Source organism: Buceros rhinoceros, unplaced genomic scaffold (assembly GCF_000710305.1).
Source record: "Buceros rhinoceros silvestris isolate BGI_N320 unplaced genomic scaffold, ASM71030v1 scaffold11682, whole genome shotgun sequence".
In the NCBI taxonomy this organism is placed as follows: Eukaryota; Metazoa; Chordata; class Aves; order Bucerotiformes; family Bucerotidae; genus Buceros; species Buceros rhinoceros.
Window position 1 is genome coordinate 12,198 of NW_010400725.1, and position 16,584 is coordinate 28,781.

The window sequence follows — 16,584 nt, forward strand, 5'->3', positions numbered from 1 at the left end:
ATTTTCCGAAGCAGAGAGACAGTTCATTGTTAGACTTGAATTTGTCTGTTGACACAGACAGTGGCTACCTGAGAAAGGCCGAAGTCATCCGTCTCCCCATTCCTGCCAGGCTCCTGAGTGAGGGTATCAAAGACAAAGCTTCAGATTTAAACAGTTCAAAATTTGGCTCCATTCTTACAGAAGAAACTGAAAATCTGAATATCCTGAAGGTGCTCACACTGTGTTCACTCTGACCTGACTCTAAATTCTTTTAATTGTTCTAGCAAGAAGAGAAACTCTTGAAGTATGCAGTGAAATAACACAGTGCAGCTAAGCACTGAATGTCCTCTATATAACAGGCATCACAGCGAGGCTGGTCACTACCTGTAGATGGATTTGACTGTAGATGATTCTGCAAGGGTCTTGTAGTTCTTTGTGATAGAATGTTAAAAAAAAAAAACTGGTATAAAAATAGCACTTCTAGGAAAAAACTCTAGAAGTTGCCACAGATGATTTGTGACCTCTGTTAAAGAAATAGGTATCTGTTGGGATATTCTTGATCTAGTAACTTTTTGAAAATATATAAAAACTAAAATGGACTCTGAATTACACAAAGGGAGAAGAAATACTCAACAGTGGAAAACCACGTGTTGTTAATGTCTAAGTAAAATTCCAAAGAACAACTAATTTTGGAAATCTTACTCATAGAAAGGAACACTGTTCCATTATGTCATGAATCAATTCAGACAGTATTACAGAAGTGGGGAGAATAGCCTTTTCAACACCAGTGCAATACCTTGCAGTCTTTAATATCTGAGACCTACATATATCTGCGTTTTTACACGACACAGTCTCATTGTCTTCATGCAGCTAAGAATGAGAACATGAGAACAAATACAATCAAAACGCTTGTATTAATGTTATCAGTGACATGCTGCTTACAGATCTGACATCAAACTCCATTTCTTTGTTTAGCAAACATTTGCGTTAAGGTACATGTAGTTCCTCAAGCCAGACCAAATCCAGACTAGGCATTACACAGAATCTTTTCCTTCCCTATTGGTCTGTCTCTGGAGTGCTCCTTATGGGTCTGTAAAAAAAGTGCTGAAGTTCTTGGTAGAGTTATACACATTATCAATCACTCAACTGGCAACAAGCATGAGCGTTATGCTGCTACAAAGTCTAAACTCTCTTAGATGGATTTAGAAACTCTCTTAGATAGGAGCTGTATTTTAATAGTAGGAATATTTTCTTAATAGAAATATTTTCTTAGTAGATATCCCTGCCTTTGTACTTGTTTGTACCAAAGCTTTCATTCTAGATAGTTTTGTCTAGGAAAGTAATGATTTCCACATGGAAGTATAAGCTGATCTACATAAGTTTCTTCTGTACATACTCACGTGCGTCGGAAGGCAGCACGAACATCCAAGTCTGCAGTTATTGGCGCTTCTGTTGTCAAAAGGTGATGAACGAGAATGCGAGAGCAAGTCAAAATAATGCAAAAATACAGTGCTATTTCTAAAGCTTTTCCTTTGCAGACATTTTTTCCCTGAAGTTCTTGTATTGAAAATTGTGATCAATTACATACAGAAAGACTGAAGCATCATCTTTAAACTTGTAGCCATCACTAACTAGCTTTCAACATCCCGCGTTTCATGTATAACTGAATTCTGTGTCATGCTTCGTAATAAACTGCAGCAAGATAAACTGTCTTACATCGTTTGTCAGTTCTCCTGCTGGTAAATTTTAGTTTCAATCCTGGCTTCAAAGGGTTATTTAAATCCTCATAAGAAAACCACTGGATATCAACTAAATATTGTAACTACTAGTAAAATGTAATCCATCATCTGGAAGCAAAGGTGTATTCCCGGAAATATGTAGAGACCTACAGAAACTCCGTCGAGGATGTTAGAGAGAGCTTAATTATTCTGTTCTAAGCTTGTGCTAGTATGAATAGGTGTACTCCTACTACTGGGAGAAAAACTGTTCTCAGTCACAGCCTCTAGGTCTCACGAGTGCTACAGCCAATAGTGAAACTTCAAAAATGGGCACTGATGAGTGAGGAACTTCAGTAAACATTTGTTTTTGTGTATTAGGCTCATTGGTTGCTGGACGCAAATTAATGTTGCTGTCCGTTCAACAGAACCGCTGAAACAGGAAATGGTCCAGATACTGAGCTCTTTCAGGTGATCCATGCCAGAGAAAAGTTGGGGTGATTTGCATCTCTCTGTGTGCTTTCTTTAAGAGCCACACAATTCTGACTTGAGTGACATCCAAGGGTTACTTCTAACGCTCTCTATCTCTGCCAGCCCTCGTCTGTGGGCTTCTTAAGTGTACCTGTAGCTCTTCAGGTCTGTGCTTCTCTAGTAGCCATTATGTACCAGAAAAAATTGTCAATGGGCATACAGGAAGAAAAAAATCATAAAAAAAACAAGGTGGAGGAAATTCATCTTACCATTGACTGTCAGGTTGAAATTACAGCTATCAAACTTGTCCTTGGTAGTCACCTCACATCTGTACCCTCCTGCAAAAGTCATATTTGCCTCTATGATTTCCATTTCAAAGGTGTACACCTAGAAAGGACGCCAGTAGATACGATTAGTAAGTTAGAAAATGAAATGGTGAAAAGGGAGAGAGAATACAGCGTGTTAAGGCAGGGAGAGAAGTAGATGAGGGATGAAACAGGCCTCAGTGTCCTTTTAGAATTAAGAATCTCCCAAGTGTGTAACTCATTACCATCATAAAAATCACATGTATCCTCCCAGTTCAGTAGGAACAGCTGAGGAGTGTTATCATACAGGTCTTCCAGAGGATACAACGTTTATTACCAAACCATACTGGTATGTACAGAGATCATATCCACCAGTTGAATGTATGTTGGAAACAGGAACAGAGCTTTCATTAAAGAAATACGGCCTCTACTCAGAGTGTATACAGTACGTCTAAAAATTCAGCAACAGGAGTAGCTAATGTGAGCAAGTCTGTTCTCTTCCGTCCAGGAGAGGGTAGTAGTGTTTCATATACCACACAGGATGAGGCGCCTCAGTGGTACAGACTCTCTTGTATTCCTGTTTGTGTATCTTTGAATGTATTCCTGGTAAATCTGATCTTACTCAGCTATTTAAAGTAGTCTAGACAACGCAGGAGAACAATAAATTCCAACACTAATAGCTGACTGCCTTATCTATTAAAGCCAAGACAGACCAAGATGTCTGATTTACATTTTTCTGTTAAATATAACAAGAATCTATTACTTGAGGGGAAGATGGAGGGAATCCTGCAGTAGCTCCTTCTCCCCTAGTCCTCCAGATGTTTTCTCATTTCATCATAGATATGGCATACGAGAGTTTGTATGCAGTGCTTGTCTCTCGTGTGAGCGGTCAGAACATAGACTGCTGTGCGTAAGTATGGCATTGCGTACCTTGGTACACAAATAGCTTTGGGTATTTTAGTGTCAAAACATTCCTTTATTAGCTTATATTTTCCCCAGATTAAAGATTAATATCTGGAAAACTGAGAACCTCACTCTGCCAGTTGTACCTTGTTATTTCGATCATAGTTGTCATGTAGCTGGAGATGTTTTCCCACTTTGCTTCCCAGGTCCACCCACTTTCCTTTGAACCATTTCACTGATGGTTTCTTCAGCAGGCTCTCACCTGCCACTTTGGCAGTGAACGTGATGTTTCCACCTTGTAAAGGAAGTAGGTTAAAATAAGATTGTGAATAGTGTTTATTTGTTATATCACTGCTGTCATCCTGTACCTGGACAGCTAAATAGTCAAGCAACAGGTACAGTTTACAAACGTCACTTAACTCACATTTTATACTCACCCACAGTAACTTCTCCATCCTGGGGTCGTGTCACAAACAGCCCAATAGGGTCCGGAGGCTCTTCTGGTTGAGTCCCAGCAGATACTGCTGAAATGAGCGTCAGAATTACTAGTCAGAACTTTCTGCATCAGCTTCTGTTACAGCCTATCAATGAATTTGTTAAGTAATTTCAAAATACCAGTGTGTTTCTTCTGTCTCTGAGTTTCCTTATTCTTTATTGTCTGCCATTCATCACCCATGGTCTGCTTTCAGCTTCTGTCTCTACCTCACTGACTCTAAGGACTCCCTGTCCTGTGCTTCCCTTCTGTTAATGAACAAGTCTTGATAACGGTGTTAGTTCCTTGTTACCTTCTGCGTTCTGGCTGCTCTCTGCTGGTGGGGCGGGTGACTCGGGGGCAGCTGTGGCTGGAGCAGCTTCAGCAGAAGCGACTGTGTCATTCTTTTCTGGAAAAGATTAGAGAAAGCCATGTTTCTACTTGTGTTCTGAAAAAATTGTGCAAAATAACAGCTTTTAATGTATGTTAGTTGTGGTTTTCTAGAACTGAGAGGATTTGCTGGAAGGAGAAGGGGCTGCTGAAGCCAGATAATGAGGCTCTTGCCTGAAACAGATCAGTTTTTCTTCCACAGGTAGCGGAGACACTTCCAAAGGGGGTCGCCTACCTCTCACACAAGTACCGCATGCAGTTTCCCTGCTATTTGCAGAGTCTTTTCCACCAGAGATCTCGGGCCCTGTTGTGCCACGTGATGACCCATTTGAGTGGCTCCTCTGTCACAAAGGGAGGTGGCTGTGTCTGGACAGGTTAGGGGGCAGTTTCCGTTTTCTTGATAATGAAGAGCTGAAAGTATTGTTGTTTGTGAAAATAATAATGGGCAATCCATTTAGTTTTTAACAATCTAATCTTGGTAAGGACTGAAAAACAAGAGGATACCTGTGAATATATGAACATGAGTCAGTGCCACTCTCAGAAAATTTATGCCTTTTACCCTAAACTGTATTTGTGTCTTGAAAGAAAACAGTGGGTTTTTAAAAATTGGTATTATTTTAATACTTAAGTATGACTTATTGTTAGAAAGTATCCCATTGGCTCTTGTCCAAATAAATTTCAACTTGGTCTTTACTGGAAAAAAAATAAATGTTAATTCTCACTGATGTAGTTCAGAAGCTACCATAACTTGGATGTGTAGCTGTTTAGAAAAAGCTTGTTTTGAGGCATCAGCAAATAGTGTATACAGGAAAATTATCTCTACTTTGGCATCTTGATACCTCCATCACCAATGTGTGTTTGTCAGGAGTATCCTGCTTTTAGGTAGGTTACGCTTCCAAAGGCAGTGACTGTTACTTGTAGGCTGTCTGCCTGTGGCAGGCTCTACGGGCAGCTCACCTGAAGGACAATGCGGAAGATACAGCTAGTGTAATAAGTACCTGTTTACTTTAAGGATGAGGTAGTCAGCAGAATCATACCTCTATATGCTCTGACAGCTGTTAAATTGTCCTAATCCATACTAGGGTTTCCCCTTTCTCATAATCTGTCATGCACTGGCTTTTCAGCTGGAACAGGATGTCTTGTCTCCTGTTAAATATTCACTAGTATCTCACTACCATCATGTTTGCCAGAATAAACAGTGATAGCAAAGGCGAGGAGGTGAGATAAACAGTTTGAGTTTAAGCCTTTTCACCAGAATAAAAAAGGGAAAATTAAAATACCAGGGGTGGTATATGGGGACTGTTTTGGAGGAGAAAAAAGGAATCGGGAATGTCAAAATGTTTAAAAAAATGAGCAATTTCATCTATCTTCAGTATTTTCAGACATTTTTCATGACAAAATTACAGAGAATTTGGCTCTTTATAGAAAAGCCTGGGGAAGTTTTTCAATTTCCCATCTAGCTGATCCTTTAATGTGTACAGCGGTAGTAACATTAGGTAATATACAAATAATATGAAGGTTACTCTTCATATTCAAGTTCCTCCCGAAATACCTAATTCTATTAGCAGGTGATTTTGAGACAGTTTTTGGTAATGTATGACCTCCTAAAAACATAACAGCAGAACTTGTAAATTTTTTGTCAATTCTTACAATTTTGTTTGTAAATAAAATAATTTTTTAAAAAGGTACCAAGTCTAAGATGCAGGCATCCTAATTTAGGTCGGGTTAGGTTAGACTAGCTTGGCTTGGCTTTGCTTTTCAATAGTTCAGCTGAAAAGCTTGACAGAGACTGTTGAAGAGGTACATTGAGAAATTCCTCTGTGATCCCCACTGTGTGAACTTCCGACATCTGGAAATGGGTGTCTTAGCCACAGGAAAGGTATTCCTCAGCTTAATATTAATGAGTACCTTAAAATAATTGGGCAAAACAGATGTATTACTGATAAAGAAATTTTACTGTGTTAAGGTAGGCTAATCTCCATGGGCCTCATTGGTGAAGTTTGCATGTGGGACTGGAAATACTGATGAAATTAGAATTGCTTAGGAGTACCTGGTTCCTTGACCTTGAGTTCAAATTTGACCTTGGAACTTCCAGCAATTACAGCATATGTCACATCGTCTTCTTTTCCTACATTAGTGATTGTCAGTGAATGCTTGTTTCCTTCTGCCTTGATGACATATTTCTCGCTTTCAGTAATTTCTGTGCCGGCTCGCTGCCACTTCACCTTGATGCCAGCTTTTTCTGTCTCTGCTTCAAACACAGCTGTGCTTCCGGCTGTCACCTCTGTTGTCTTCGGCTTCTTGGTAAATGCAGAAACTAAAAAGAGAGAGAAGGCTCACTCAAATCTGTTTTGCAATTGTGGCATATCTGGTGTAGTCAGCTGCTGTGGCTGCAACAGCTGTCTCCTTTCTCCCCATCTGCCCATGCAAGATATAAATTACAACACTTTCCACAGAGAAGGTGTGAAATTGTCTTTGAGTTTACCGAGTTCTGTCTCTGACATGTTGTATCTTCTCCATATTGTCATGAAATAAAATAAAATGGATAGCAAACTCCTCTCACTGTCCATCTTCCTCTTTCTTTCTTTCCCCCTACAATGAGCTCTGATTTTTCGTAAGTGGATGTTTTGATCTGTGACTAGATGACATGATATGTATTCTTACATATCAAGCTCTCTATATTAATTTGCCATGCAATTTTGTTTAGAAATATTAACTCTGTGCTAACAGTTGCTTAATACACTTGTTAAACAGGATCAGGATCTGGTTCTCCAAAGAAATTGCAGTTTGTGCAGCAACCTGTGGCCTAATATATCACAGTGAATTAATGGCTCATATTTAGTCCTTCTGTTTTGACTGACCAAGGCTGTAGTGGAAAGGAATGCATGTTCCTATGATGGCCTTTGTATTTTTATCCCAGCTAAAAAAATATCAATCGTTGTTTGCATTAAAATGTTTAGTTCAGCATTTAAAGTTAAGGTACTTGCCTACGTAGCACTCTACAACAACTAGGTTTCTAATTAGTTGGAAGGTGGATCAAAATATTTCCTCCATGTGTTGAGAAGCACTTATGATGCTTATAATGATAATTAATGAAATTATTAATGTATTGAGCCAACAAGCATAAACCAAATGAGGTTTTAGTTCATATGTAATGAAAGCAGCACAACAGATAGGAATTTGGACAGCAAGCAATGTACCATGATTTTGGTCCAAGAGTATCCTAATCTTTCTCAAGGTTAAATTTTAATAAGATAACTTGTTTTACCAATTTCTTCCCTGATTTATTTATTTAGATTTCTTCAACTGTATTTTGAATCAAGTGTTTCATTTTATACTCATGGTTTGGTCTTACTGAAGTCTGCTAACTTTTTGCTAATTGCCATGAGCTATGTTCATGTATAAAAATACCAGTAATTAACAGCCTGATTCATGCACTGAATAGTAATTCCATCTTATTTAATTATATCTATCACCTCTGTGGCAAATTGTCTAAGGCTGTCCTATTTGGGCAGCAACAAGAACATTTCCAAACACCACAACAGTGTAATAGCTACAGTTAGCTTTGAACTTTTGAGTCTGCTTTATAAAAATTAAAGAAACATAGTGTGGATAAGTTTTAACAGAAATAGTTCACATTCGTGTTCAAAAAGGTGCTTTAGTTAGTACACATGGTCCGTTACTAATAATATGATCTACTCATTGCACAAATTCTCTATTCCTAAGGCATGCACTCAGCATGTCCTGCATAAATTAATGGACCTCAGGGGAGTTATATCTGCAAAGATTTCATGTGATGGCCATAGAGTATTATGACTAGTCATAATACAGTTCACATTTCAAAGGGTACAAAGTTGCTTAAACTTCAATTAAAGTATCAATTACAAATACTTTCAGAATTTACTATGGATTGTATTTTGCCTCATATAAAAACCCTAAAATACATTTTTCTCTGTTTCTTTAGCCCCACATTTTATATATTTGATCAAAAAAGCAGTTTTGGTTCACACTGAGCCTATAGTAGCCTTGACTGAGCTCCTGTTGTATTCTTCTGCATATTTTTCTTCCATGTGAAGATACAAGCGTGTGGAATTTCCTCTGGGAGTGGAATGTTCCTGTGTGCTTTTATCTGATTTTTTTCTAACCTCAGGGCTATAAGGGGAGTTTGGGTTCTTAAAAGGAATAGAGTTCTGTGTAGGATATAGGGCTCTATCCTGTAGCGTCAAATGCCTGTTACCGGTTGCACATACTTTGATACGGTATTGCACTTCAGAAAATAGCACAGCAGGATATACTTCGATGCAGTGTATGGCTGAATAATTGCGGAAGAGTTAATGTAGACAGGAGGTTTGATGTACGGAATTCAAAAGACATGTAAAGGTGGCCAGGCACAGCGGGGGAGCCAGGTCAGCACTGGAACCCAGCCCTGAAATACCTACTAGCTGGCTCCTCCTCCGGTGATGCTAGAGATAAAGGAGCTAAGAGGCATGTTTTTTGTCTCTGAGTGCTGTCATCATCACTCTTCTATTTAAGCACGAAAATATCTATAAATACATATTAATTACTTAACTGCAATGTGGCCTGTAAAGCTTCCAGCCTACAAATGGCAGGGTTTCAAGACATGCATATTGGAAGTAACTCTCTGATCTGTTGCACACCCTGCAAAGTGATTAAGTTTCTTACATTTACTTTAGATGGCTCAACAAAAACATCTTTTGGGCAGAAACTACACACACAGGGAGAAATCTCCACCGCCATATAGTATTTCTGACTTTTGGGAAATCTAAATAGACATGTAGAATTGTCTTTTTCTCTCTATCCTTTCCTGCCAAAAGACTCATTTCAGTTTCAACTTAAAATGATTGTGAACACTTCCACTAAACATAAAATTGGAAAAGCCCAAAATCTTCCATGTGAACAAAGGCCTGCAAGAACAGTTTTGGAGAACCCCCTATTTCTCAAGTAGAGGAGACTCTAAGAGTCATTGTCCTGCACTTGAGATTCTGAGTCAGTGGGCAGCTGTGTCCGAAGGAGTGTCTCTCTGCTCCATCTGTATTCCCTTTCATCTTTCACTGGTTGTATTTGCAAAGGAAAAGCAGTGATGTACGCCTGGAGATTTTACAGGCAATGACTGTGTTGCAGAAGAAAGATTGCTGAACAAGCATGTGAAGAGAATGCCATGATTTTTCCTTCTGTGGGAAAAATTGTGGCTGCCTAGCAGAAGGAAAAGAAGTGAGAGATCAGCTATTCTTGGACTCCTTCGCTGTGGATGCTGCTTTAAGGAACACGTAAATCCAAGTTCACCAGCAGATTCTTTGTTTTCTCGTGCAGTTATACCAATGCAATCCAGTGATTTCCTTATTAGGAATGTCCCTAAACACCACCACTCAAAACTTCTTGTCTGTCCTGAGAGCCTCGCTTCTGCATGCTTTTATCAGCGACACCTTCCCCATCTGGCAACCTCTCTCCCTTCAACGTTTGCCTTCTACCCAGCTACACCCCTCTGAGCTCCATATATCCATCCCATGCTCAAAACACTCTTGGATATGACCAGCGCTATCAGGCTGTGGAAGACCCAACGACTGTGACACCTCTCATGTGATGTTGTGGAATATCTTAGAGCTCTTGTGTCTGTCAGGCACTGACAGATCTCAGGCACTATCACATGTTTGTCCAGACTCCAATCGAACATGCACTTAGGAGCCATTGGGCAGGGGCACCTGATGACCAAGTAGCCCATGTCCTCTGCCGCCTACTGAGTTAACTCAGTGCTTCCCAGCAGATTCTAACCCACCCTGCACCAAGGGAGAGAAAGGGGACAGTAGTGCTAACGTACTCCAGCAGTTCTGGAGAGAGGGCAGAAACTCACGTGAATGACCCGTGCTGACGATGACGGGAATTACCGGATGGAAGGAGACCAGTAGGTGCTCTTGGTCTGAGTGTTTTGCTGGGATGGAATTGGAATTGCTGTGGGGAGTTAACATGGGAGAAGAGGCATGTGGAGCTAATAATCAAAGAAATTGAGACTAGACCCACTTTGTACTAACCCGTTTTTCAGCACTTCTCATATCCTTAGACCCTCCTAATCACTTCTAGCTTCCATAATGCAAAGAAATTGATGTAACTTCTCAGTAATGTAAACCAGCAAATTTCTGCCCCAGTCAGAAGAGGAAGCAGGCTGTGTGGTCTCCAATAGTCTTCAGAAAACTTTTCAGTGGCTAATGCTGCTTCTGCTGCAACTTGCATGCAGCACCCGTCCTCTGTGCACGTCAAACCATACAGTTATGCGTATTACATGAGTTACAGCTTCATTAGTTAGAAGTCAAAAGCTCTATTTTGAGGTCCACGATCAGATTGCATTTTGATAATAATTTATTAATAAGTCTTTCAATGAAAAGGCTAAAGAAATATAAAATATATTTGCTTTTGGCCAAATTAAACTAGAATGAATCATTTAAGCTCCAAGACCAATTTCCTTCACTTTTCACCTAAATTAAAAAAAAAAAAAGTAGTGTTTTGCCTTCCTGCTGCTGGCTGCCCTTTATTTAATCTTCCTCCTATCAACTTCACGTGTTCTCCATTATTTTCTGACCTGCTTTGAAGCAATCCCCTTCTAACACTCACTATCAACCTAGTTTACTGTTCTGCTTCAGAACTTTTTCATACTCTGCTACGCAAAAACCTAGGAAACCGCTAAGCTACTACCCAGGTCGCTCTCTATTGTGCTAATCGTTGTTTCCTTTGCTCTCCTGAACTATCTATTTACTGGGCTTTTATTTTGTGAGTGTTTTGAGGCAGAGACTGTTTTTCTGTTGTCTCTGTACACATGAAACTGCTCATCAGTAGCTACTAAGTACTGTTGTATCCCTACTAAGAACAAGAGTGAGTATTAGAAGCTAGAAGAGCTTTGATCATTGTCAGAAAAAATGGAGATAAGATGTATATTAAAATAAAGTTTAAATAACTGGAATAATTTCAATTCCTAGCCACATTCTCCAAATGATTTGGCTTGTTAAGAATCACAAGTATTAGGTGAAAACCTTTTCCCAAAATCACTGAGTTTCAAAGCATGGGTGGCATATGTGAAATGAAAGTGAGGAAGAAGTGTGTATTCCACAAGAGTGATTTTAGCTACTTAGAGCGATAAAGGAGAGCCATTCTATTGTTGTTCTTTATATTTCATCCTCCTTTTCAGAGTGGTAGCTCTGACGTTAGGTATTCCTCACTCACTATTTGTCACATGTATGTGGTGGAGAGTGAGATAAGCACTTAAGGAGAATGTGTGTTAGATAAAGCTTTCAAATGATATTCTGCTTTTCTGAAATAAAGGCTCTTAAAGTTATAAGTGTTTGAGGAGAATCTAATGTGTCTGGTTGAATGCATGTGCTTCAAACTCCAGCAGAAATCTGTGATGAGTGTGATTAGAAAAAATAGTCACAGGTTTTCTGCCACAAAGCTGGGTTACCTTACTGAACATTCTGTGTATTTGGTATAAAAATACGTATCTGGCCAATGTATTGAATTAACTTTATGGAAGTAGTATTAGCTCTTGGAATTCCTTAATTTGTTAAGGCTTCATGTCGGAAATTTGCCCTTGCTTTAGTACTTACACTTGGCGTCTAGTCTTCTCTTTATACCATTTGGTCCTCCACTGAGTTAAAAGCCAAACTGTGGATAAGCAGACTTCAGTAACAGAGCTGGTAAATTCCTTGCTGAGGAACTATATAAAGATGCTGTGCATTCCTCGGTCAGGACCTAAGTGGCTTCTTGCAGTTACAAGCTTAATCATTCCATGATCCAAAAGCTATTGAACTACTCAATCTTATCATTCTCTGCCTACTTCAGCAGCTGCGATTGTGAATTCCTGTAACATGAGAAACAGGCGAGGAATAGTTGCACTAAGCAGAGTCACCTCCCCCTCTCTCTCTCTCTCCATCATACTTTCTGTAAAGTAGGGATAATAATGTTCTGCTGCTTTGCATCCTAACTTAAAAAGAGGAAAATATATTAATGATTATTATTTATTTTTGTATTACTGTAGTGCACAGAAGGTCATTACCATGGAGCCGTACTTCACTGTGCTAGGTGCTTGCAAAAGTAAAACAACGAGCTTATAGCTTATAGTCAAACTAGAATTCTATAGTCTACTCTTCATTATGCATCGTTGATCATTATTATTAACGCCAAAAGCCCCTCTGTACTTACAAGCCAGGTTATTTATAAACCCTTGATAATATTTCCTAATCTGAACTACAAAATCAAGACTCCTCAATCTATAAAATACATGAATAAAAATTGTCTGATTTTCAGAGAAGGTGAGCAATACCAGACTTCTCCTTTTCCAGATATAGTAATGCAAACATTTCCCATCAAGTCCCATTTATCTACTAAGTTTGGTATTTAAAAGGTCAGCTGTTTCCTCTTAATTGTTAGGGAAATGGTTGGGGTTTTTTTAACCTTTCTGACTTGTCACAACAAACAAAGCAATCAAAACTTTCAAAAAAGCAAACCTTTGAGCAGAGATTAACTGTGAAATGTTTACATCAAAGGGAGAATACCATAAAGTTCCTGCAACAGAACCCGGAAAAAATGTGATGCTTTTCAATGTTTGATTGTTTGCTCTGACAGTAAATCCCCCTCTTGGGGGCTGTATAGCTTTTTTTTCTAGAAAGCTATGACTGTTCTTTCGGTATTCTGTAAGTAAATAGGACAGTGCCTTATCCTGAGATATTTTAGTTGGACTAGAACATCTGTTGGTACATTTACTTCACTGTTTTAGATTTTGTGGTGGTTTTGTTTGTTTATTGTTGTGGTTTTTTTAACGTGTTAAAAGGCTTGTTAAAACAGCAGATAGAGGTAGAATATCTCTGATCGTTCTCTGGCATGAAGCATTTTCCTTTGTATGAATTGCTAGATGATTATTCAGCCCTCCTGAGGTTATGATCAACATTATCCAATCTTGAAAAGTCTTGAACTGTATAAAAAACATGAAATAGAAACCCAAAGGAATTACTGTCTCTTGGCAGCATGAGAAGATCCCCTCTAAAAGTTATGGGGCATGTGACTGGTTCTGTCTCGGTCAAGAGTTGGTAATAAGAGCTTTTCCTCCTCCTGCTGTAATTATAGCAGTGTTTGGGCTGGTTTGTTCTTAAGAAGAATGCTATAGGACTAGTGATGTTAGACACCTGTTAGATTTCTCTGAAGAAAGAAGCTGAAATAGAATTTCTCTTAACTATTATCTAGCAAAGGTGGGCATCTTCACAGAGAAGTTACCTCTCATCCACAGGGACTGAAAATGTTAATTTAAAGGCAGTTAAACCATGAGAAATCAAAAGCCACAATGCCTAGGTGATCACACTGTCAAGTGTTGCCTACGTTGTCGTATTTCTTTTTGCCAGCATTGTCAATCACAAGCATTAGGCATTTCACTAAACCTCAAATACCATGTGACTTTAAAAACAGAATCTGATTACAAATGTCTTATGTTTGGGGCAATTGCTGAACATTTACAGCTTCTATTTTCAACGTTTTGTCTACGATTACAAGGTCCGGTATATACTTCATTTTTGTATACAATTCTACTTCCATCTGCTTTCAGAAAGTGCAGCTTTAAGAACATTAACTGATGTTACAGTTGTGGTGAAACTGAAGGATTGGTGACACCATTGTTGCTTTAGAGTTATCATGTAGAAGGAACATAAAGAACCTTGGAGTTAATCATGCTTTAGTGCTTTTCAGTTCTTGATAGGAGGTATGGGCTGGATTTGTGCTCAGCCTCTGGCAGTGGCTGATCCCAAATATTTCAGCCAAAATGGAAGTTCTTCCTAACAAGTTCTTCTTCTGTTGTCGTGGTGACCACAGGTGATATTCCCACTGACCAGCCTAGCAGGAGTCCGATATCTGCTCACTCCTTTGCAAAGCACAAAGACCTACATTAATGAGTATCATCAGCTATTATTAACTGTTATTAATAACTAATGTTATTAAAAAAACAAGCACCTTGTACTGTACATTCAAGTAGTAGTAATGATTCTGGGAATGCACTGGCACCAGCAAAATGAGAGCTCTGTCTGTGAAGCCTCCCAGATTTAGGACCATTTTCTCCAGCCCCATTGTGTATTGGGTACGTGCACAACTCCTCAAACAATCATAACTTCAGCTTCTGACAGCTTTTTTCCCGAACTTAATTGTAGACACAAAGTGCTCCTGAGACATCTTCCTCTACCCACGCACAGGTGTCCTGAAGCTAAACTCTCCCTGCCTCTGATTCCCAGGCTCCTTCCTCCTTCTCAGACAAATAGATTCATTTCACCTTACACCCCATCTTAGGCCTCCCCTTCTTTCTGATGTGGGCAGCCTCTGAGTGGTTCCTTATTCCTCAGTTTTGAATTAGAACTTTTCTAAATCTGAAGTCTTTTCCTGATGTGTTTCTGGTGGGACAGGCCTTGCACTGGACTCTGTGACCTTCGCTTTCTGAGAACGGCTAGTTATCTCTGGCTCAAGGGGAAAGGATGGAGGAGGGTGACTGAAAAGAAATATGCATATACTCTTTACAGTACAATATCTTCCTTTTCCCTGGAGCTATACTGTCACTGGCTGGAAGAACTAGAAAGAGTAATGGCTGAACCAGGTGCCATTTGCTTTTGTTTTCACAGAGATTTCGCTAACAACAAATACCATCAAAGTTTGCCACTTACACTTCCTCAAAAGTATCAGGGAAAAAACCAAAACAAAAACAGGAGAGGTTTATGCTGCCTAACTGCCCAAGAGAAAGATTCCAAGTTTTTTTCAGAGTCCTGAAGGTGACTGGAAAAGAAAATGAGCAATCCAAAGAATATGAGAATTAAACGTGTTTCACCTGTGTTCTTCCCTCATCCAAAGTCTCTTGAGAAAATTCTGTGGCTGAGAGTTGCCGGTCTCGTTACTGACTGCAAGGTCACTCAACGTACCGTGTATGTCTAACTCCATAAAATACCATCCTCTTTTCCTATCTATTTTATTTTTCCGCTGAGGCATCTCATTTCTCTAGCACACAAATGCTACTACCATTTTTCTTTTTCAAGCTGTTCTTAGGTTTTGTCTGTCAGTTATGATCCTTACCTGCTTTCTTTACAGGCTCTGGCATCTTCACTTTGTTTCTGATGAAGCTCCCAGTTAGATCTAGAAAGCAGGGTCTGAGCTAAAGAGGAATGAGGCTGCAGGGCTTTTGAGACCCTCTAAAGAAACTCTCGGTGAAGCCCCCATCCTGCTCCTCCCCCTTGATCCCCCACTGTTGTCAACTATGGCACCTTATCGACAGCAGGACACACTTGACAGGCTACATCAGCCAGGATAAATATAGCCAAGTTCCAGGAGCCAGAGAGCTCAAACCACCCAAGACTGGCTACCACTGATCTGTTGATACAAACCAGAGCACATTCTGATGTTGCACGTGCCTACAGTACAGTGTCCAGCTTCACGAGGGTACTGCATTAAGAATTCCTACAATACCATGTTTACAGCACATTTGTTATGTCTCCGTGTGCCAGTTGTGTACTTGCTCTAAGGATGTATCTGCCTGCATTCTCACTGCCTAATTGGGTTAGAACTGAACAGCCCCTCAGAAAGCTTTATCCTTAGTTCTTTTTTTTCTCTTCTACCAAGGACTGTGTTTGTAAAATTGAATGTGAACCTCCAGGAAAGAACTTTCAGAGACACTTACACTTTACTGACATTTGAAGTCACAACTAGAAATCATAACAATACTTAAATAGTTTCAGTCCTCCCTTCCCATCCACCCCCTTGATCCTCAGCATACATTTCCTGAAACTAGCAAGTCTTTCTTTTTCCTATTTGGTACCTCTAGAAGTTTTAATTTTGCTTAATTATATAGAAAAGATCTGGGATAAATCTCACTGGAAAATTACTCTGGGGTTGCCATTTCATGCTGCAGTCATTGCTTCTTATTTATTCATATGTTTAGCATATGTCGAAACAGTCATTGTGGACAATGACCCTTTTACTGACATGGAGGTAGATCCATTTTCTGTCACTTTTGTCTGTCTCATTTAGAGTTTTGAGCTCTATCAGAGAAACTCTGTAGGCTAAGCATTTAGATGTTTTAGCTACCACTAGTGCTGAAAAAAGGATTTTTTCAAGATGTGGTTTTCAATTTTTCCGGTTCTGGAGAAGCCTGTGAAAACCTCAGTCTAAAGGATTTGTGCTTCCGGCAGGGAGCTCGGAATAGACGGGTGTGCGTGCAGCCCACCAGTGGCTGTTCTTCGTGGCTGTCTTTCACATCTGACTTTCTGGGTAGACTGATAGGGCAAATGTGAACGTGCAAGACTGACTGCTGCTACCGCTCCTGACT

The 16,584-nt window shown here is 39.6% G+C and overlaps 1 protein-coding gene across 1 annotated transcript in view; it reads right to left on the reverse strand.

The window, feature by feature from the left end:
• LOC104489803 (myosin-binding protein C, cardiac-type-like) overlaps window positions 1-15,484 on the reverse strand; it is a gene marked incomplete at its 3' end in the record, with an annotated part of 24,688 nt that extends 9,204 nt beyond the window's left edge. Inside the window, exons 1-8 of the mRNA XM_010132007.1 lie at window positions 15,336-15,484; window positions 6,286-6,552; window positions 4,159-4,254; window positions 3,811-3,894; window positions 3,520-3,668; window positions 2,435-2,552; window positions 1,380-1,428; window positions 69-113 (exon numbers count right to left, since the gene is read on the reverse strand). Coding sequence (XP_010130309.1) covers window positions 69-113; window positions 1,380-1,428; window positions 2,435-2,552; window positions 3,520-3,668; window positions 3,811-3,894; window positions 4,159-4,254; window positions 6,286-6,552; window positions 15,336-15,360 — 833 coding nt within the window. The remainder of the gene's footprint in view (window positions 1-68; window positions 114-1,379; window positions 1,429-2,434; window positions 2,553-3,519; window positions 3,669-3,810; window positions 3,895-4,158; window positions 4,255-6,285; window positions 6,553-15,335) is intronic.
• Window positions 15,485-16,584: the final 1,100 nt, after the last annotated feature.